The sequence below is a fragment of the Salvelinus alpinus genome, chromosome 19, assembly GCF_045679555.1.
Source record: "Salvelinus alpinus chromosome 19, SLU_Salpinus.1, whole genome shotgun sequence".
NCBI lineage: Eukaryota > Metazoa > Chordata > Actinopteri > Salmoniformes > Salmonidae > Salvelinus > Salvelinus alpinus.
The window spans coordinates 34,130,503-34,152,344 of NC_092104.1; the positions used below are offsets into that span (position 1 = coordinate 34,130,503).

At 42.3% G+C, this 21,842-nt stretch overlaps 2 protein-coding genes across 6 annotated transcripts in view; both read left to right on the plus strand.

The window, feature by feature from the left end:
• Positions 1–7,069, plus strand: part of LOC139545404 (vinexin-like) — a 39,450-nt gene extending 32,381 nt beyond the window's left edge. For 3 of the 4 annotated variants that reach the window (XM_071353132.1, XM_071353131.1, XM_071353134.1), the window contains 8 exons: positions 1,402–1,490; positions 2,242–2,300; positions 2,616–2,662; positions 2,911–3,025; positions 3,111–3,236; positions 3,979–4,565; positions 4,705–4,811; positions 5,369–7,069. In XM_071353132.1, the coding sequence (XP_071209233.1) occupies positions 1,402–1,490; positions 2,242–2,300; positions 2,616–2,662; positions 2,911–3,025; positions 3,111–3,236; positions 3,979–4,565; positions 4,705–4,811; positions 5,369–5,430 (1,192 nt within the window). In that variant the 3' untranslated portion in view covers positions 5,431–7,069. The remainder of the gene's footprint in view (positions 1–1,401; positions 1,491–2,241; positions 2,301–2,615; positions 2,663–2,910; positions 3,026–3,110; positions 3,237–3,978; positions 4,566–4,704; positions 4,812–5,368) is intronic. The other variant, XM_071353133.1, reaches the window with a different exon arrangement.
• Positions 7,070–11,301: 4,232 nt separating this feature from the next.
• Positions 11,302–21,842, plus strand: part of LOC139545405 (PDZ and LIM domain protein 2-like) — a 62,748-nt gene continuing 52,207 nt past the window's right edge. For both annotated transcript variants that reach the window (XM_071353135.1, XM_071353136.1), the window contains exon 1: positions 11,302–11,700. The gene's annotated coding sequence lies outside the window, so the exon portion shown is untranslated. The remainder of the gene's footprint in view (positions 11,701–21,842) is intronic.

Here is a 21,842-nt window from a genome sequence, read left to right on the forward strand (position 1 = left end):
CCCATCTGGATTGCTGTTGTCTTGATTCTAACAGCTGGGACCCACTTCCCCAGGCTTGTATCTGTGTCTGTGCACTGGCAGGTTGGTCATTGAAGAGTCTAGCTAGACTGCAGCTTGATGACCAGTGCAGAGAGATGAAGCAAGTCTAAGCCATGATTCAAATTATTGCAGTCAATGCATTTTTGCAGGCATGTGAAATAACCGCCCTACAGTAACAATACCGTTTTTAAAGATAATGAAATTCAAAAGCTTGTGACTTTCTAAAGATATTCTCCAAAATGATCCCAGATTGTGCGGTTAATGTGCAGCATGAAGCCAGTGTGAAATGCAGAGGGAGGTAACACCAGGACATGCCAGGTTAATGGTTGAGCCCCAGGCTGGCTGGAGGCCACATACCAGACCTCCTCTGAGCCCAACTCCCACGTTCTTAATCCAGTTACACATTTCTTCATCCACTATGGATACATGCACTTGTCCATCACACAACTGTTGCAATACGTTACAGTCTTTACAGTTGTTGGTTCCCTATCAGTTAGAAATGAGAAAACATAGCAAAGTAAAGTTAGTCTTGCTGCCTAGTGGACATTCTTATAGAATACTTAATAGTTGAGCTACATGCCTTTTAAACAAATTGAAGTTCAGCTAATTTCTTGCCTACTGTGTAATACATTCTTGGACAGATCTCTCCTAGTTGTTGTTTGCTAAACTGAGCTCAAGTGTTTTGGCCAAGTGACCTCCTTCCTACCTCGAGACCTCAGAGTCCGGTTACTGAGACGGTTGCTAAGGAGATGTAAAATGGAAACATACAACAGTAAGAATATGGCAGGTTTTTACGGCTTCCTGTTGTCCAGGCCTCCTGCTTGGCAGCAGGCAGACACAGCCAGCTGCCAGACTCTGACTGGATCAACAGGCAGGTGTGATGCCTTTCTGTGACTGTGTTTATCTGGTTCAGACAGTGGACAGCTGTTTACTGATCTAATGCACTTTCTCAGATACATGTTTGTTTAATAATGATACTGATTTGCTCATGCTGCTATGTCTTTTAACTTCACATTTATTGGAGAACCCTGCATGATCTTTCCCTGTCATTTACACATGGTAATAAAGTCCGCGACTATGATGATGACTATAAGTTCTCCAAAGACAGAAGGTCCCCAGAGTAATTCTCTCTCTCTCGCTCTCTCAACTTTGTTTGATCTTTATATGCAAACCAGCAGCTGTGCCCAAAGGCCAAATCTGCATGACAAATGTATATACTACTGCACACAGTACCCTGTCCTTATACAGTGTGGAGCTCCACCATGTGGGCTGTTAATGTTGGGAAACATCTAATTGACTGTAGTTTGTGGGAGCATACAGTCATACAGTAAACCTGTTCTCTTTTCCTGTAATTTTTTCCAGCTCTTTGACTGGAGCAAAGCAACCTCTCCATCGTCCCATTGTCCCCACAACAGCTGTTGCTCAGAGGGCAGACCCTAGTCCCACACATGGTAAGTCTATGTAGGAGTTGATCCTGGATCCAATCCATACATGAAAACCTTTATTCAGAAAGAGTGGTGCTAAGGCTAGGCCACTCAACATGCAGTCTCAGTAAAATGGCCCAGTAAAGACTAGTAACAGTAGGTTAGGTATAATACTGCTGTGTACTTGAATGCTGTAGTTGGAATTGATTCATTTTAATAGTGGGTAATGTTTCAAATCTAATCAGTGACACTTCATGGAAAAACAGCCTCTACTAACGGAATACAGTAATACAGTAATTGGGACTACTGTTGAAGTCTTGTGATTCCTTGTCATTTCCTGCAGACTTTCCTGATCTGTCTGAATGAATTTGATATAAAACTGATATGGGTTAGTGAGAGGAGACGTTTCTTACTTTTAGCATGGAAAGAGCTGTAGTGTATGGGTGGGGAGGTAGCACAGAAAAGGGACTGCGGGCCGGAAACGTTGATTATAGATCAGCTTTATCCAACTGTTTTTCTTGGAGATTAGTCTGAGAACCAGCCCAAAGGTTTGGCTTCTTTAGAAGAACATACATTGAACTGGAGAGGGTTCATTCAATCTTTACATATCTTCCCACCGACTCTTTCACTAATTACTCTTAAAGCACCAAAAGCTGGATTGGGAGGCTATACAATTTCCTGATAAACCTTGTGATTCTGCTCCACTCTTTTGACCCGTGTCTTGTTTCCTCACTCTCATCTCTGTTACTCTCCACGTCTCCATGCTGTTCTACAATAGAACGCCTCTCCCCTGCACCTGAAGTCATGGAGTTCCCACCCAAAAGGCCGGAGAAGCAGGTAGATGTCTTTCTCCTTCTTGGTGTTGGGATATGCAATTACTATACATACCTGTGTATACTGTACACAATGTGAAAACATTTTGAAAATGTATCTCTGATCTTTGAGGAGTGAGGTTCATCGGAATGTTTTAGTGCTTTATGTATTGTGGTCTGAAAATAATCTGTATATATGAACATTTTGTTTTCTTTTAGCTGCCCTGATTAGGATCTTGCTATAACTATCAACAACTGCAAGCTGGAACAGGCCTGTGCCCTTGTGAGAAGCAGACTTTCACATCTCGCCAATACACTTTTTTTGTGTTTGTTTGTGCAGATGAAAGCAGCAAGAGCCAAGTTCAATTTCCAGGCTCAGTCACCCAAGTGAGTTATAATTCCTGCTGATCGGCTGCAAACCATTCCTTCTCACATGTCCGTTTAACTGTATTGTCAGTGAAAAGAAACACACTCAATGTAATTATATCACATTTAGGCCAGTCAAACCTAATTTGACCAAACCGATTTTCTCAAAGCCCAATAATGTTAATATCGAGTTAGTAAAGCTGAGCTCTTCAATTAATCTAATGCATGTCCCTCGAGCCACAGTCTGACTTTTCTCCTCCTCTTCCTAGGGAACTGTCTCTACAGAAGGGAGACATTGTTTACATCCTCAGGCAGGTAGACGCCAACTGGTTTGAAGGAGAGCATCATGGGAGAGCCGGTATCTTCCCCACAACCTATGTGGAGGTGGGTGTGCATCCAACTAACCTCAGTGTCGATTTATGTGATGCGCTCCACATGTCATTCTGAACCTCACTCATTTCCGCCCCAGATTGTCCCTCCTACAGAGAAGCCCACACCCATCAAGTCTCCCACCATCCAGGTGCTGGATTATGGACAAGCAGTGGCTCTGTTCACCTTCAATGCAGACCTGCCTGTTGAGCTGTCCTTCCGTAAAGTGAGCATCCTACTATGTATTCTATCTTTAACACCCTAATACCTGTATTAAATCATGAAGAAAGCTAGTGCTACATGCTGCAGCCTGGAATCGATGCAGGACATGTTCATAAAAAGGCTGCAAGTAAAAACCCCATGACAGGACCATAACACACCATAGCACAGTAATGCAACACAGGAGCAGCTTCAGTTGTAGGTCCATCCTGCCCAGTTCCACATAGAGGTTTAGACGGTCATTTCTACCCACAGCCTTTTTAATGAGTGTAATTGATTAACTGTTTTATGAGGTCTTCCTATTGGAAAATGTTGTTGCCTGTTTTTTTCTTCCCCAGAGTAGGTTAGAAAACAGCACTTGAATCAGACTATTCTTTTTGGGATACTATGGTACATGTGCCTTTCTGTATCTTGTTTTTTATCATGTGTTGGTGATTGTTGCGTGTCCTGTAATTGTAAGTCATTGATGCATGCTGTGATAAAACAATTTCCCAAATTGGGATTAATAGTAATACTCTCTCTCATCTTTAGCTTTAGGATGTTGACTGTTCTTTAAGAATATTTTAATCATTCAAAGTATTCCCTCTACTGTGTCTCTCTCACACTGCCTGTGTTTTCTTCTTTATGGTTGATACACAGCTGTATTCATAATTACATAGATAGTGACAATTACCTGAGGTTTGAATGTATTACGTGAGAGTTATGGTACTTTTGTCATGAACCATGATGTCCCTGCTCCTCTATCTCAGGGCGAGGTGATCAGTGTAACCAGGCGTGTGGATGACAGGTGGTTGGAGGGCCGGGTCCCAGGGACTACCAGGAGTGGCATCTTCCCCACCAACTACGTCCAGGTTAACAAGTTGCCCCGCACCAAATCATCCTCTGACGACTACCCAGTTTGCTCCATGTCACCCACATCCCCAGAGCCAATGAGTCCAGGGCGCCCTCTACACTCACCCTGCTCTCCTTTGACCCGCTCGCCTCGGAGTCTGACCCCCTCCTCCCGCAGCCCTGAACCAGGATTTTCCCCCCTGAAGCCGTCCTCACCCATACCCCATGGCACAGTAGCTTCCCATTCACGTTCATCCCTCCAGCCCTCACTATCCAAAGAAGCACCCAATCACTGGCCACACCCCACTTCATGGCCTGCCTCCCCCACCCCCCAGAACAACCCCTGGGGAGGAGCACAACCGGCTTTGCACAACTCCATTGGCAGAGCTGATTCACCGTCCAATCAGATGTCCCCATCTGCACACAGGGGAGGAGCAGCCCCGAACAACATCCCCAAAACAAGAACGACCAACAATGCTGGCTCAACAGTAGTGCAACGCCAACCGTGAGTCAAATGTTTTTGTCAATGAAGATGTGATTTTATATAACGTGATTGAGGTACTGTTTATCTCATTTTTCATTGCCACAGTCTACTCACCTTGCCAAAAATCAAATCCCAAACCCTGGCCTGTGCTCTCACTCAGATACAAAGCAGTTTACAACTACAACCCACAGAACAGAGATGAGCTGGAACTGAGAGAGGGGGACATCGTACAAGTGATGGAGAAGTGTGATGATGGCTGGTTTGTAGGTAAGACATTTACACAAGACTTGAAAGGGGCAATCTGCAGTAGCTACATCTATTTTTGGACTTTATAAATTAATGATATGTACCCATTGATTCTTGAAGAATGTAACTTATAAATGCCTCATGAGCTTAGTTCAACTATCATACCCCATCAGCACCCAAAATATAAGCTTGTTTTACACAAATGTTTGTAAACAAACTAAAATGTAAACAAACACTATATAGCCTCAAAACATGGTTAAAACTGTGTTTATTTCATGGATGGTCTGTCCTTGCATCCATAGCTCTGTCTATGAATTTTAGAGTGCTTACATTTCTCCAGCCCCACCCCTCAGCGTTTTAGCAGAATGTGCTGGGGAGGACACTTTGTTATTGTTTCGGCAGCTGATTGCCACTTTTAAGTTAAGTCAAATGAAATACAAGTGTGCCCCCTATCGGGCATCAAATGATATTACAAGTATTACTTATGTAGTCAGATGAATGGACCAGGGTTGTCTTGGCTATATGATGTAAAGTAGGAGGGAACTTTTGGTTGACAATGTGCTCTGCTCTTTCCTTAGGTACGTCAGAAAGGACACATGCCTTTGGGACTTTCCCGGGGAACTATGTGACACCAGTGTAACTGCTTTACTCTACCTGTCCACTCCACAACCACATGGACTGTAGTGGACACATGACTATTAGATAAACCAGAACATCAGATCATTCCAGCAGCCATATGATCAACCCCTTACCCCAACACCCACTGTCACCAACCTGGTTTAGTCAGGTCTGCATGTTCACATCAGCCAGTGACCACAGCTGTTGACCATTGTGCAGCTAGTCTGGAGGTAGGAACACTGTGTGGTTTGACACCTCACCCCCAGCATGTGGTCCATCACTGAATAGTCTTGGAGTGATTTTCACAGACACTGCTTGAATGGATAGAATGAATGCTGATGATACTGTTCCAGGTACAGTATAAAGAAAGAACTTTGTCCTCATTGACTACAACTAAAATGACATTCCTTCAGTACAGTTCAGCTACTTCTATGTGTTCGGCTTAGCATGCACCTGCTGCACTTTGTCACCCAAGTGCCGTCACAGACACAAATGCCTGAGAATGTTATGTTCTCTATAACGTAGACAGAATGAATGTTGCCTTTTAAATGTCTTCCTACACTTTGATTTCAGATCAATAATAGCGTCCTGGGTGTGCCGAGGCTACAGCACTGATATGACCGTCCAATATACATGAATGGATCACTTACTTTATTATTCCAAACAATGGCATCAAATATTTGTTGCTTGGTTACAAAATAGTTCTGCTGACTCTCCATTTGTTCAAGATTGTTTGCTCTGCTGCATAGAGTACTAATACAATCAAGGCGACGTCTTCATGTCCTTCAGTGTGTTATTGTTCGCTACTTACATCTATAATTAATCTCACATGTAATGATTCAGCCAGCCATTTGTGCAGCTTGTATTTCTGTTGGGAACAGAGGAGGTGTTGAGTGTTATAGTGGAAGTTGAATGTGATGGTGGAGAAGAGGAGGAGGAGGTATGTTGACGTTAACCCCCAAGTGAATGCAACACGGAATGTCTTGACAGAGCAGAAGTGGAGCTACACCAATTGTATCAATTCAGTGGAACTACTGACATTTTTAGGCCATGACCTAAGGGATAGCAAAGAGATGCCATTGCTTCACTTTGGAGCACATATCTTTTCTGAAACGTATCCTGCTTGTCAACTACAACATCAAAACCCACAATGGTGTTCAAACATTTCAGAAAGAAAGGCGTGAACAGTAAGATGGACCAGAAGATTGATTCCTTAGGCTACTGTACATTTGATTTGATAGCTCAATTCTACTGCAAACTGTGTTTGTTTACTACTGTTTCTATAATCTGTCGCTTTAAAAATTAACCAATTTGCTTTGACATACAGTATACATTAAAACAGTGAATCGAAGGTCTGCATACAAGTGTAACCAATGGCAAATATACGTTTGTAAGTCAATACGAAACAACTAAACAATTTTATGTACTTACCCGAACCCCTATCATTATGTTGCCAAATTAAATGTTTCTCTGCTTTGTTCATTAACGGTATTGTCAAAATGCAACATACCTTTTCTAGCCACAACATATGATTGTACAGGGTTTTAACCATGTATCAGATTAAACATAATATATTTCATTTAATACCAACCAATGTTCTTCAATCTATGATACACATACATTATGTAATTCAAATAAACCATATCAAGTCATAAAACGGTTTTGATGTGTGACTCGAATTGATTCCCGAGCGGTTTGACGTTTGTGAAGTAGCTTGGCCAGGGCTCTCCGACCCTGTTCCTGGAGAGCTACACTCCTGAAGGTGTTCACTCCAACCCCATTTGGAAGTAACCCGATTCGCCTTATCAACCAGCTAATTATTAGATTCAGCTGCGCTAGATTAGGGTTGGAGTGAAAACCAATAGAACAGTAGCTCTGCAGGAACAGGGTTGGAGAGCCCTGAGCTAGGCCTACCTCTAGTTCCTTCATAAATATGAGTTTACAGTCTGTTTCTGCTCTCTTAAAAGGCAGATTTCCCACAAAAGTGTAGGCCTATTCTAGGAGGACTATTTTATTCCAAAGTGTGATCATGAACACAGAGACAACCATCAGCACATGTGACTATAGCTAGCGCTCCATTTCCTCTTCTTACAAAGTGGCCCTGCTCAGGAGTTGCGTGGATCAACCAATGGGTGCCACGTCATCAACAGTGCTGCCGGGCACCAGATTGTTATAACATACGATGTGATGAGCTGATATCTAAAATTCCTATCAAGGCGTTGTAAGATCTGGCATGGGTCAGCAACGTCTGATGAGAGAAACACGACCATCACGTGCTTAGCTGATACGTAAAATGCCTATCCAGGTGTTATAAGATCTGGCATCCATCAGCAATGGCTGAGTAAAGGAACGTGACTGTTATCTCATGTTGCTAAATACAGTTGGACATTCTCTAGTTTTTTGCAGCGTTTATTTCCGTTAACGTGTATGTAGTTGATTTCATGTTGCATTGATTTTGCAATTGCAAATGACGTTTCTGAAAACGCAAATGCTTGGACAGGGACTCATGTTTGAGTAGACTGCGTTTTGGAAACATATTTATGTCTCAGCCATATCCCCTGTCGCCTAGCTCGTTAGGCCTACAGCAAATTGCTAGAGATAATGTCCCTGCCAAAATGAATTGGCAGAGTCTACGGATACGACTTTTCTGAGCCCTTCTTCCAGACATCTAAAGGTCCCGAAGCTTCTGCACATGTGCGGGGACTCTACTTTAAACACAGAGTCTCAGTTTCATGGGGATATGCATTTAGATCTTCTTGAGTCATAGTGTTGTTTCGAAGTAGCCTACAGTGTTGTTTTGAATTCGTGTTATTGGTCACATAACATGGTTAGCAGATGTTATTGTGAGTGTAGTGAAATGCAGTGCAGCAATATCTAACAAGTAATATCTAAAGATTCCACAACAAATACCTAATACACAACCTGCCCTCCAGGACACCTACAGCATCCGATGTCACAGGAAGGCCAAAAAGATCATCAAGGACAACAACCACCCGAGCCACTGTCTGTTCATCCCGCTACCATCCAGAAGGCGAGGTCAATACAGGTGCATCAAAGCTGGGACCGAGAGACTGAAAAACAGCTTCTATCTCAAGGCCTCAGACTGTTAAAGAGCCATCACTAGCACAGAGAGGCTGCTGCCTGCATACTGACTTGAAATCATTGGTCACTTTAATAATGCCACTTTAATAATGTTTACATATCTTGCATTACTCATCTCATATGTATATACTGTATTCTATTCTATTGCATCTTAGCCTATGCCACTGACATTGCTCATCCACATATTTATATATTCTTATTCCATTCCTTCCTTAGATTTGTGTTTGCCCACGGTGATGTGTTGTGTAGACCGCACCACCCTCTGGAGAGCACTGTGGTTGTGGGTGGTGCAGTTGCAGTACCAGGCAGTGATACAGCCCGACAGGATGCTCTCAATTCTGCGTCTGTAAAAGTTTGTGATGGTCTTAGGTGCAAAGCCAAATTTCGCTGTTGCGCATTCTTCACCACACTGTCTGTGTGGGTGGACCTGACAGTTTGTCAGTGATATGTAAGCTGAAGAACTTAAAACTTTCCCCCTTCTCCACTGCTGTCCTGTCGATGTGGATAGGGGGGTGCTCCCTCTGCTGTTTCCTGAAGTCCACGATCATCTCCTTTGTTTTGTTGAGTGAGAGGTTATTTTCCTGACACCACACTCCGAGAGTCACATGTGCCCTCACCTCCTCCCTGTAGGGTGTCTCGTCATTGTTGGTAATCAAGCCTACTACTGTTTGGTCGTCTGCAAACTTGATGATTGAGTTGGAGGCGTGCATGGCCACGCAGTCAAGGGTGAACAGGGAGTACAGGAAGGGGCTGAGAACACACCCTTGTGGGGCCCCAGTAATGAGCATCGGCAAAGTGGAGATGTTGTTTCCTACCTTCACCACCTGGGGGCGGCTCAAGAAGACCAGGACCCAATTGCACAGGGCGGGGTTGAGACCCAGGGCCTCAAGCTTAATGATGAGCTTGGAGGGTACTATGGTGTTGAATGCTGAGCTGTAGTCAATGAACAGCATTCTTACATAGGTATTCCTCTTGTCCAGATGGGATAGAGCAGTGTGCAGTGTGATGGCAATTGCATAATTTGTGGACCTATTGGGGCGGTAAGCAGCTTGAAGTGGGTCTAGGGTGACAGGTAAGGTGGAGGTGATATGATCCTTGACTAGTCTCTCAAAGCACTTCATGATGACGGAAGTGAGTGCTACAGGGCGATAGTAATTTATTTCAGTTACCTTTGCGTTCTTCGGTACAGGAGCAATGGTGGCCAACTTTGGCCAGTAGACTGGGATAGGGAGAGACTGAATATGTCCGTAAACACACCAGTCAGCTGGTCTGCGCATGCTCTGAGGACTCGGCTAGGGATGCCATCTGGGCCTGCAGCCTTGCGAGGGTTAACACGTTTAAATGTCTTACTCACTTTGGCCACGGAGAGGGAGAGCCCACAGTCCTTGGTAGCGGGTCGCGACGGTGGTTTGGCAGCATGCCAGAAAAATGTGACCATTCACACAAACATCGTAAAATCGTTTTTTTTCTTTTTTCTTCATACAGTGACATTACACTATGCTATTATATTCAGTTCTGTTATGTAGAATAGGCATACTATCATTATGGGAACTTGTAGACATTGATTCATTTTTCATCTAACTTTATTAAATTATGCACCAATTGCCAGAGTAGCCTGTAAACTAAAGTAGAGAATCCCGCACATGAGCAGAAGCTTCGGGACCTTTGGCTGTTGGGAAGAGGGGTCCAGAAAAGTGGGATCTGCAACCACTCTGAAAGTAATTTCACTAACCATTACAGTAGGCGGCTCAAGAAAAGCGTTCAAGACACAGTAGAATGGGACCTTAAGCACTTACACAAATTAGTAACATATTGTACAAATGCACTTACAAATTCTGAACATATTGTACAATTTGGAATTCGTAACATGTCATGCACACACAAAAAAAAGCAGGATGTAACATATCATACAAAATGGATGACGTTATACACAATTGTGCACAATTTTTCGGGGGTCTGTTTTGGCTCGTGTGCCCTACTTTCAGAACTAATGGCTAAAAGTCAAACTAACCTCGATCTGGAACGCATCTTTAATTATCTAGTGGCCAATCACTTTGGACATTCTTTGTTCTCCAGGGGATTGCCAGCGTATCCATTGTCCCTGCAGCCAAGGGGGAGGTTAGTTTTGAGAAAAGTTTGCAATTCTCATAATAGTGTTTGTCATGTTTTGCTTTCCTACACTCTTAAAGGGTTCCAAAAGGGTTCTTTGGCTGTCCCCATAGGATAACCATTTTTGGTTCCTCTGTGGAAAGGGTTCTACATGGAAGCCAAAAAGGTTCTACCTGAAGCCAAAAGGGTTCTACCTGGAACCAAAAAGGGGTTTTCAAGGTTATCCTATGGCTGGATGGCATGTGTAGGCGTAGGCATATTTAGGCCTATTGTATTTTGGGATCCCTATGGATCAGTTGAATTTTGTAATGCTATGTATTATCTGCAGATGGCGCACTAAGACAAATGTGCAAGGCCCTATGGCCTGGTCACGGCTAGAATGATCCAGTTATTGTCAAATTAAAGTCTGATTTGAATTTGCGTAGCAGATTAGACGAATTTATGCAGCAGGTTAGGAGAATTGGGTTAAGGTTAGAAAAATAGTTAGGGTTAGCTAAAACGCACCTTTTGGCATTCATTTGACAAAAGCTGGATCTCTTCTAGCCATTACCCTATGTAATATCTCAATTATCACCCACCCTTCCAGTATCCCCGACACGCCCAGCGCGCTCATACCTTTATTTTCATAACAGCACGTGGCACTATGAGCCATTATATGGGTGACCACAGGTGGTGTCATATCACTTCTGTATCCAATACCCAGCAATAGGAGTACATTTCAGAAGTCTTTTCAGACCCAGAGGCTTTTCACACTGACAACATAGTAGCGCGAATTGCTCTCAGAGAAGGCTGCGATACCTGTGAGCAGAAGGAACGGACATTGAAAACCTCATTTTTTCTGTATTTTTGGAGGCGACTTGCGCGCAAGGGGTGTAGTGTTTCTGGTCCTGCGCTCTTTTAGTACTGTCTGTGAGTTTAGTGCTGTCTGTGAGTTTAGTACTGTCTGTGAGTTTAGTGCTGTCTGTCTATGAGTTTTTGACTTGTGATAGGGTATTCATCGGGAGAGCCCCGGTGTTGGATCTGCCGGTGTACGGACACAATTCGACTAACACTGATTTATTGACCAACTACATTGATTTAGGTAAGTGTAATAGGCTACTTTCTGTATGTCTCCCATTACCGGTCAATTCACACTAGGCTATCGGCTAGGAATCAATCATTTGATTCAATTAGGCCACAATTCACTTTATTTAGACAAACGATAAGAAATCATGTATGCAATGTATGCTGGCCTATACCTATAAACATGAGATACAAGTGTTCTTGTTGATGCTGTCAAATTGTCTGTACACCTTGGTTTATGTAATTATTCACTTGATTGCTAATTTAAGGCTCCGTTAACACAGGCAGCCCATTTCTGAACTTTTGTCCAATCAATGATCTGATTGGTCAAAATACCAATTGGTGAAAAAAAGATCAGAATTGCGCTGCCTGTGTTAATGTAGCCACAGTGCCCCAAGCCATCTGAACCTGAACAATCTTTTGTGTATCTTGGATTTATACCTAAGCTCACAACAGGCTTGACTGTGCCTGTCTCATACCTCCACCCAGTGGTTTGACAGAGTTTTCTTAACTGTCACTGAAAAGAAGGAATAGTTGCCACCAACATCATTTTAGATTTCATTGGCTGTGTTTACACAGGTGGCCTAATTTAGATATTTTGCCAATTCTTTGGTATATCTGATACCAATCTGATTGCTTTCTGTGTAAAACACAAATGCAATCTAATATTTTGAGTTAAGATTTATACCCTACCATTTATACTTCCACTGCTAAATTGTTGCACCCCCACACACACACATTTTCGGGATAGAAAAAGGCTTCAGTGTAAACTTAAATGACTTAACCCAGACAGAAAGTGTGTAGAAAAATATAGTTGGCATATATATATTGAAATAATGTCATCTTTTTAAGAACTAGAAATAACCAAAATAAAATGTAGACAGTCAAGGAGATATGAAAAATTCCCTAATGATGAATTTAGGAGTATTTTTGACAGGGCATGCAGGGTACATGCCCAGGGGCCCCGATTGGAGTCCCTGTTGGTTTTGTTATGTTTGAGCATAAGAACACAGAAATAGCCATGGCAAAATATGTAGAGTTGCAGGAAATTTGCTGAAAAACTGCAATTTTTCTCTCTGCTGGACTGATTTTTCAGCCAACTCACAACCCCCTTCCCGCCTGCGACCATTGCCACAAAAAATGTTTTACCCGCTAACACTGGTAGATTTAATTATTGGGCAATTTGATTGGGTGGGAAAAAGCTGGAAGTGTTTCCCAGGACTGTTGCTCTCAACCCAAGCCTCACTCAACCCCCCTGCCCCATTCCCCCTCCCTGCTGTTTGCACTGTACCTGTAACTCTCCATTGTGTTTGTTCTCTCCAACCTTTCATGTGTTTGCTGCCACCAACTCCCCTCTTGTTTTCAATTGTGTCTATTTCCTGATGGTTCTGCTGTTCTTAGTGTGCAGGGCCATGGCACAAACAGTTCACAGACAAACAGTCCAGGGACAAAACAGACCACAGTAATTTTGGACAAGTAGTAGCCTACATTTTTGGAGAATGTAGGACAGTAGCCATCTAATTTAGCTGCTGTGGAAACATTATATATATATTTGGCCATTCTTCTTGTTTTTCTTTATATGAACAACACTAATGATGTTTGCTATAGGCTCTATTGTGTAGAGCTTTTCTCCTGAATCACAAGAAGCAACATGCATGAAGTTGCAGTTCTGGAGGAAGTTACACACAGATGCAATCTGGAGTTTGTATGATGAAAGCTTCACTGTTGCTTGTTCTCTTGTTTCGAGCATTGTGGTTTTCTCAGTTGCTGTTTTAGCTGAAACAGACGAGTGTCACTGGGTGACTGGCTCATGTTGACATCCTTTAAATACTTAGACATTTCTATTGAATTGAAACATCAATTGCCATGTCTTTCGGTCTGTTTCTCCTTTCTGAGCATTTTCTGCTCTCTGTAAGAGCTGTATGTGTAAAACCACTGCCTGAGATGGCTTTAGACTTTGAATGAGCTGTGGAGACTTGTCGTTGCAACAGGATATTTAACAAAAACGTGCATGTGATCAACTTGACAAAGCAGTGGTAAACTTTCCTGTGACTGCCTCAGTGGTTCAGAAGTCTTAAAATCAAATCAAAGTTTATTGGTCTCGTACACAGATTTGCAGACATTATTGCAGGTGCAGCGAAATGCTGATGTTTCTAGCTCCAACAGTGCAGTAATATCTAGAAACACATTAACAATACACACAGACCAATATGAAAATGAGCATTGTCAGAATGAGCATTGTCAGAGTCTGGGATAGCGTTATATATGTGTGTATGCTATAGAATAATGTAATAACTGACCCAGTAGCATCCTGACGTAAACTACTACCAATATGATAGAGTAGCATATACAGTTGAAGTCGGAAGTTTACATACACCTTAGCCAAATACATTTAAACTCAGTTTACAATTCCTGCCATTTAATCCTCGTAAAAATTCCCTGTCTTAGGTCAGTTAGGATCACCACTTTATTTTAAGAATGTGAAATGTCAGAATAAGAGTAGAGAGAATGATTTATTTCAGCTTTTATTTCTTTCATCACATTCCAAGTTGGTCAGAAGTTTACATACACTCAATTAGTATTTGGTAGCATTGCCTTTAAATTGTTTAACTTGGGTCAAACGTTTCGGGTAGCCTTCCACTCGCTTCCCACAATAAGTTGGGTGAATTTTGGCCCATTCCTCCTGACAGAGCTGGTGTAACTGAGTCAGGTTTGTGGGCCTCCTTGCTCGCACACACTTTTTCAGTTCTGCCCACACATTTTCTATAGGCTTTGTGATGGCCACTCCAATATCTTGACTTTGTTGTCCTTAAGCCATTTTGCAACTACTTTGGAAGTATGCTTGGGGTCATTGTCCATTTGGAAGACCCATTTGTGACCAAGCTTTAACTTCCTGACTGATGTCTTGAGATGTTGCTTCAATATATCCACATAATTTTCCTGCCTCATGATGCCATCTATTTTGTGAAGTGCACCAGTCCCTCCTGCAGCAAAGCACCTCTACAATATGATGCTGCCATCCCGTGCTTCATGGTTGGGATGGTGTTCTTTGGCTTGCAAGTATCCCCATTTTTCCTCCAAACGTAACGATGGTCATTATGGCCAAACAGTTCTATTTTTGTTTCATCCGAGAGGACATTTCTCCAAAAAGTACGATCTTTGTCACCATGTGCAGTTGCAAACCGTTGTCTGGTTTATTTTATGGCGGATTCGGAGCAGTGGCTTCTTCCTTGCTGAGCGGCTTTTCAGGTTATGTCGATGTAGGACTCGTTTTACTGTGGATATAGATACTTTTGTACCTGTCTCCTCCAGCATCTTCACAAGGTCCTTTGCTGTTGTTCTGGGATTGATTTTCACTTTTCGCACCACAGTACGTTCATCTCTAGGAGACAGAACGTATCTCCTTCCTGAGCAGTATGACAGCTGCGTGGTCCCATGATGTTTATACTTACGTACTATTGTTTGTACAGATGAGCGTGTTATCTTCAGGCATTTGGAAATTGCTCCCAAGGATGAACCAGACTTGTGGTGGTCTACAATTTTTTTTCTAAGGTCTTGGCTGATTTCTTTTGAGTTTCCCATGATGTCAAGCAAAGAGGCACTGAGCTTGAAGGTAGGCCTTGAAATGCATCCACAGGTACACCTCCAATGGACTGAAATGATGTCAACTAACCTATCAGACGCTTCTAAAGCCATGAAATAATTTTCTGGAATTTTCCAAGCTGTTTAAAGGCACAGTCAACTTAGTGGATGTAAACTTCTCACCCACTGGAATTGTGATTACAGTGAAATAATCTGTCTGTAAACAATTGTTGGAAAAATGTATTGTGTCATGCACAAAGTAGATGTCCTAACCGACTTGCCAAAACTATAGTTTGTTAACAAGAAAGTTGTGGAGTGGTTGAAAAACAAGTTTTATTGACTCCAACCTAAGTGTATGTATTCTTCCGACTTCAACTTACATACATACTACCGTTCAAAAGTTTGGGGTCCCTTATAAATGTCCTTGTTTTTGAAAGAAAAGCACTTTTTTTTGTCCATTTAAAATAACATCACATTTTTCAGAAATACAGTGTAGACATTGTTAATGTTATAAATTACTTTTGTAGCTGGAAACACGTACAGAGGCCCATTAGGCGACTCCGAGATGCTGGCCTTATAGGTAGAGTTCCTTTGTCCAGTGTCTGTCTTCTTTTGCCCATCTTAATCGCTTCTTTGTATTGGACAGTCTGAGGTATGGCTTTTACTTTGCAACTATGCCTTGATCGCCTCTTCACTGTTGACGTTGAGACTGGTGTTTTGCGGGTACTATTTAATGAAGCTGCCAGGTGAGAACTTGTGAGGCGTCTGTTTCTCAAACTAGACACTATAATGTACTTGTCCTCCTGCTCAGTTGTGCACCGGGGCCTCCCACTCCTCTTTCTATTCTGGTTAGAGACAGTTTACGCTGTTTTGTGAAGGGAGAAGTACACAGCGTCGTAGTTTCTTGGCAATTTCTCACATGGAATAGCCTTCATTTCTCAGAACAAGAATAGACTGACGAGTTTCAGAATAAATTTATTTGTGTCTGACCATTTTGAGCCTGTAATCGAAACTACAAATGCTGATGCTCCATATACTCAACTTTTCTAAAGGCCAGTTTTATTGCTTCTTTAATCAGAACAATAGTTTTCAGCTATGCTAACAATTGCAAAATGGTTTTCGAATGATCAATTAGCCTTTTAAAATGATCAACTTGGATTAGCTAACAACGTGCCATTGGAACACAGGAGTGATGGTTGCTGACAATGGGCCTCTGTACGCCTATGTAGATATTCCATAAAAAATCTGACGTTTCCAGCTACAGTATCCATTTACAACATTAACAATGTCTACACTGTATGTCTGATCAATTTGATGTTATTTTAATGGACAAAAGCACATTTTTTTTTTTTCAAAAACAAGGACATTTCTAAGCTGAATCCATGGCCAAAGTATGTATGTACATACATACTTTTGGCCATGGATTCAATGATTTCAACAACATCCGTTGCTGGCGGGTGTATTAAAATTGAACACACAGCCATGCAATCTCCATAGTCAAACATTGGCAGTAGAATGGCCCGTACTGAAGTGCCTCAGTGACTCAACGTGGCACTGTCATAGGGTGCAAACTTTCCAACATGTCAGTTCGTCAATTTTCTTCCATACTAGAGCTGCTCTGGTCAAACTGTAAGTGCTGTTATTGTGAAATGTCTTGGAGCAACAACGGCTCAGCCGTAAATTGGTAAGGCCACACAAGCACACAGAACAGAACCACTGAAGCACGTAGCGCGTAAAAAATTCTGTCCTAACTACCGATTTCCAAACTGCCTCTGGAAGCAACATCAGCACAATAACTGTTCATCAGGAGCTTCATGAAATGGGTTTCCATGGCTGAGCAGCCGCACGCAAGCCTAAGCTCTCCATGCACAATGGTAAGCTTCAGCTGGAGGGGTGTAAAGCTTGCCACCATTGGACTCTGGAGCAGTGGAAAAGCGTTCTCTGGAGTGATGAATCACGCTTCACCATCTGGCAGTCAGGAGAACGTTACCTGTTCGAATAAATAGTGCCAACTGTAAAGTTTGGTGGAGGTGGAATAATGGTCTGGGGCTGTTTTTCATGGTTCGGGCTATGCCCCTTAGTTCCAGTGAAGGGAAATCTTAATGCTACAGCATAGAATGGCGTTGTAGAAGATTCTGTGCTTCTAACTTTGTGGCAACAGTTTGGGGAAGGCCCTTTTCTGTTTCAGCATGACAAATGCCCCCATGCATAAAGTGAGGTCTATACAGAAATGGGTTATCGAGATCGGTGTGGAAGTACTTCACTGGCCTGCACATAGCCCTGACCTCAACCCCATCGAACACCTTTGGGCTGAATTGGAACGCCAACTGTGAGCCAGGCCTGATCGCCCGACCTCATTAATGCTCTTGTGGCTGAATGGAAGCAAGTTCCCCCCCAGCAATGTTCCAACATCTAGTGGAAATGTTGTTCGATAGATACCATTACAAGTAATGATGACATGCTAACCTCTCACCATTAGAATAACTGGATGTTAGCATTTAATTTTTAAATTTTTGGAGGGGTGATATTTGTCCGTCGAACTTCCTCAATCATTATTCACAATTGATTCAGGACTATCCGTAATCATGGTAGCATCCACATTAACGTAAGTGTTTTAAAACATACTATTTTACCATTAATAATTTTTGGGGGGCACAAAATAATCTGAAACACAAAACAAAAAGCAAATGCATCCAAAAAGTTTGTAGTCACAAGCCAGATGTAATCATTGCGTGCTAGGAATATGGGACCAAATACAAAATGTTGACTACTTTTTAATGACTATATATAAGTAAATGTGTGTCCCAATACATTTGGTCCCTTTCAAAATGGGGGGACTATTTACAAAAACTGCTTTAGTTTCTAAACGGTTCACCTGATATGGATGAAAATATCCTCAAATGAAGGCTGACAGTCTGCACTTTAACTCCTTAGTCACTGTCTAACTTCCAAGCGCTGGAGTACAGCGGCAAAATAATAAAAAATGCTGTTCCAATAATTACTGAGAGCACTGTGTATGGACAGTATAAAAATAGAAAAGGTGTGTACAGCACTAGTTAATATGGTCTGTGTAGGGGATGTGGTGAGGGGGGTCTGACTCCCTACAGCAATCTGTATAGTGATAACACCAGTAACATGATACTCAGAGGATGCTGTTGAGAGGGAGTGAGAAGTGGAGCCAGTGCACTCTGAAGCCACACAACTGACACAACCATGGCTACTGTACCAAGTACAGTAGTAACAATAGCTGCCAGATATGTGGTATGGTCGTTTTTAGGATAGCATATAAAGAACCTTGATAAAATAATTATGTCCCTTGCGTAAAAGGTTAAATTCATAATGACATTGAAATTCCAGAGATGTATTGGAGATATGTTAGGCTAAATATAAACGCGGTCAAGTTTTCCTTTTAAGAGGGAGTAACCTGCAGCTCAGTATTAGATGGTAATGTAAGTCTCACACAACCTAGGAAGATCTTAGTCACTTATCTCCCTTCAACAACACCCCATTCTTTTCTTATCTATTCTGTTATTGTTTTATATGTCCTCATCACCCTAGTGATGGCAATTTTACTTGATGAAGTCACTGCGTGTGATTAGTGTTAGAATGTTGAGAATGTAATTCCACATTTAACACAGGGAGAGGCTTTCCATGGCATTCCTCTCTCTATTCAATGGGTGTGTGTCGGGGCAGGCGGCAGGACGGGTGTCCATCAGCCACAGTCCTCCTCACGAAGGGGAGTGTGCTTGAAAACATTACAGGGCATCAGCAAAAAAAAGAACACTCACAAAGGCTATGGAAAGTTCACAGAGCTAAATTGCCACAAGTGAGAGATTTTCATGTGTGAATCATACCCAGACCATTCTGCTACAACCACAGCAGTGGATGTGTGTTTTTCTGCATTAAAGTTCAGCCAGAAGCAAGTTGAGATGAAGTACATCTGCAGATTGAATCATGCCATTCCCTCTGCATTAGCACAAAAAAAGTTCTGCTCCAATGAATCTTGTCGCTGACTTCCAGGAAAAAGGCCTGTGTAAAACCTGGTTCTGTAGTAACCAGGGGGAAAGGTGAGGAGTGTGAGCTGAGCATGGCGCATAAACAGACATGTTCATATCCAGGCCTGGCATCTTCTCTGTGCTAGCCAACAAGACTCCTCTTTAAAGCACATCAATCAGAATAGAGAAACCCTGGCATAATTGTTGTTTAGTGACGTGCACATGAAACCAAAGACTCACCCAAAGGTGTGTTAGCATTATCTTGCTATACTTAGTTCTGCTAAACTGTAGATGATATCACAGACCTGTTTTAGCAGGACCCACACCCACTTTCACAATTACGTAGTTTTGAAGTGACGGTAAACAAAGAATTCACAGGGAGGGAGTACTTTAGACAAGTTGCATTGTGTCAAAGGTATGGCACTTGTGGTGGTGAATTGGCCTCCAGGTTACTCCCATCCCAAGACCAAGCCCCAGACTCAGTGCCACCAGTGAACACTCCTGTATCTCGTTCTACCAAGTCGACAGCAGTGATCCTCTCCTGCCCCGGTGTTATGTTGTGTACTAGAAAGCGTTTCCATGTTGTGTATAGAAGAGGCTAGTCACTGAGTGTACCGTCGGTAACCCAGGCTTACCAGTGGCTAAAGCTAATTGATTTTAATCTGCCTGTCTGGTGAACACCGCTGGCACCATGCAGTGCATGTTTGAGCAGTGAGGAACAGTCCAACACAAGATACTTGTTCTGCTCTGTCCTGTGTGTGTCTCCTACCTTTACCCTGAGTGGCTGCTCACTCAAAAACATGACAAGTGCCTGGGGGGCTTTTTCATTTGAGTATGACAGTTTTAACTCTCCTCAGATGGATCATTCCCCACTTGGAAACTGAATGCAGCCTTCAAGTCTGTCTGTGCAGTTGATTTCCACAGCCTTTATCAAACTCATTATTGCTTCATTCACCTTTGACTCTAGATTTCACAACTGAAACTCTGGATGATACTGCATATAAAGTGCTGATAAAATGTCCCTGGTATTTGGTAGGCAGGTGTAGCACAGCGGAAGTGAGAGGTATTTGACTCGCTGGACCTACCAGTTTCTATTTCCTACTGTAAGTACATTTACATTTTAGTCATTTAGCAAACGCTCTTATCCAGAGTGACTTACAGGACACATCGACAGATTTTTCACCTAGTCTGCTCAGGGATTTGAACGACCTTTCTCAGCGACCTTTCTGTTACTGGACCAACACTCTGCCGCCAATTAATCATGAACTCCTGTTTACCTGATGAGTGAAGACATGTGAGCCCGATGTATTACTTCGTTACTTTAATTCCTCCCAGTAGTGTGGGTGCTTTTTATTGCACCGCCATTGCAGGGAGATATCACCAGAATAAAATAATCCACATCGTTTTTTTACCCCCCGCAAAGCTGGTGTGATTTGGACTACTAACACCTTTTTTAGACATTGTTTTAGAGCTATACTTCTGGGTTGTACCATTTGGATTTGTCTATTCCTTCGATATAAGTCTGTGATTAACAGGGGCTGAGCTAGAGTGGTGTTTGTGAGACTTGGGCAGATCCCGAAGGGGCCCGGGGTCAGGTCTATTTACAAAAACGTCTGTAGAGTAGGCTTGGGTGGCATACTAGGGGATTTGGAAATAGCCACAGTATGGTTTAATCTGTCACATTTTATTTTTACTGAACAAAATATAAACACCACATGCAACAATTTCAGATTTGACTGAGTTACAGTTCATATAAGGAACTTGGTCAATTGAAATAAATTCATTAGGCCCTAATCTATGGATTTAACATGATTGGGAATACAGATATGCATCTGTTGGTCATATATACCTTAAAAAAAGGTCAGAAAACTAGTCAGTATCTGGTGTGACCACCACTTGCCTCATGCAGCGGTGACAAATCTCCTTCACATAGAGTTGATCAGGCTGTTGATTGTGGAATGTTGTCCCACTCCTCTTCAATGGCTGTGCGAATTTGCTGGATATTGGTGGGAACTGGAACACGCTGTTGTACACGTCAATCCAGAGCATCCTAAACATGCTCAATGGGTGACATGTCTGGTGAGAATGCAGGACATTTTCAGCATCTGGGAATTGTGTACAAATCCTTGTGACATGCTGAAACATGAGGTGATGGCACGATATTTCTATCTCTGTGCATTCAAAATGCAATTGTGTTCATTGTCCGTAGCTTATGCCTGTCCATACTATAACCCCACTGCCACTATGGGGTACTCTGTTCACAACTTTGACATCAGCAAACTATATTTAGAAATATGATAGCCATGCATAATCTTTTCAAAAAATACCTTGGTTTTTCATTGTAAGCTCCTTTACCTGTGTGGCTCCCAGCCAAGTAACGTTGTACTTCTGTTATCATCTGATGAAAATTAAGTTATTTTCTGCCGAATGTATTTTCTTTGATGGCAACTATAGTCACTCAATTGAAGCAAAAAAACTTTCAATATAGAACACGACCCCTGTCAATACACCTGCTCCTGCTTTCTCCCATTGTGCTATTTACAACAACAAAAAACACGTGACTAGTTCAACTGTTCTGAGGGAC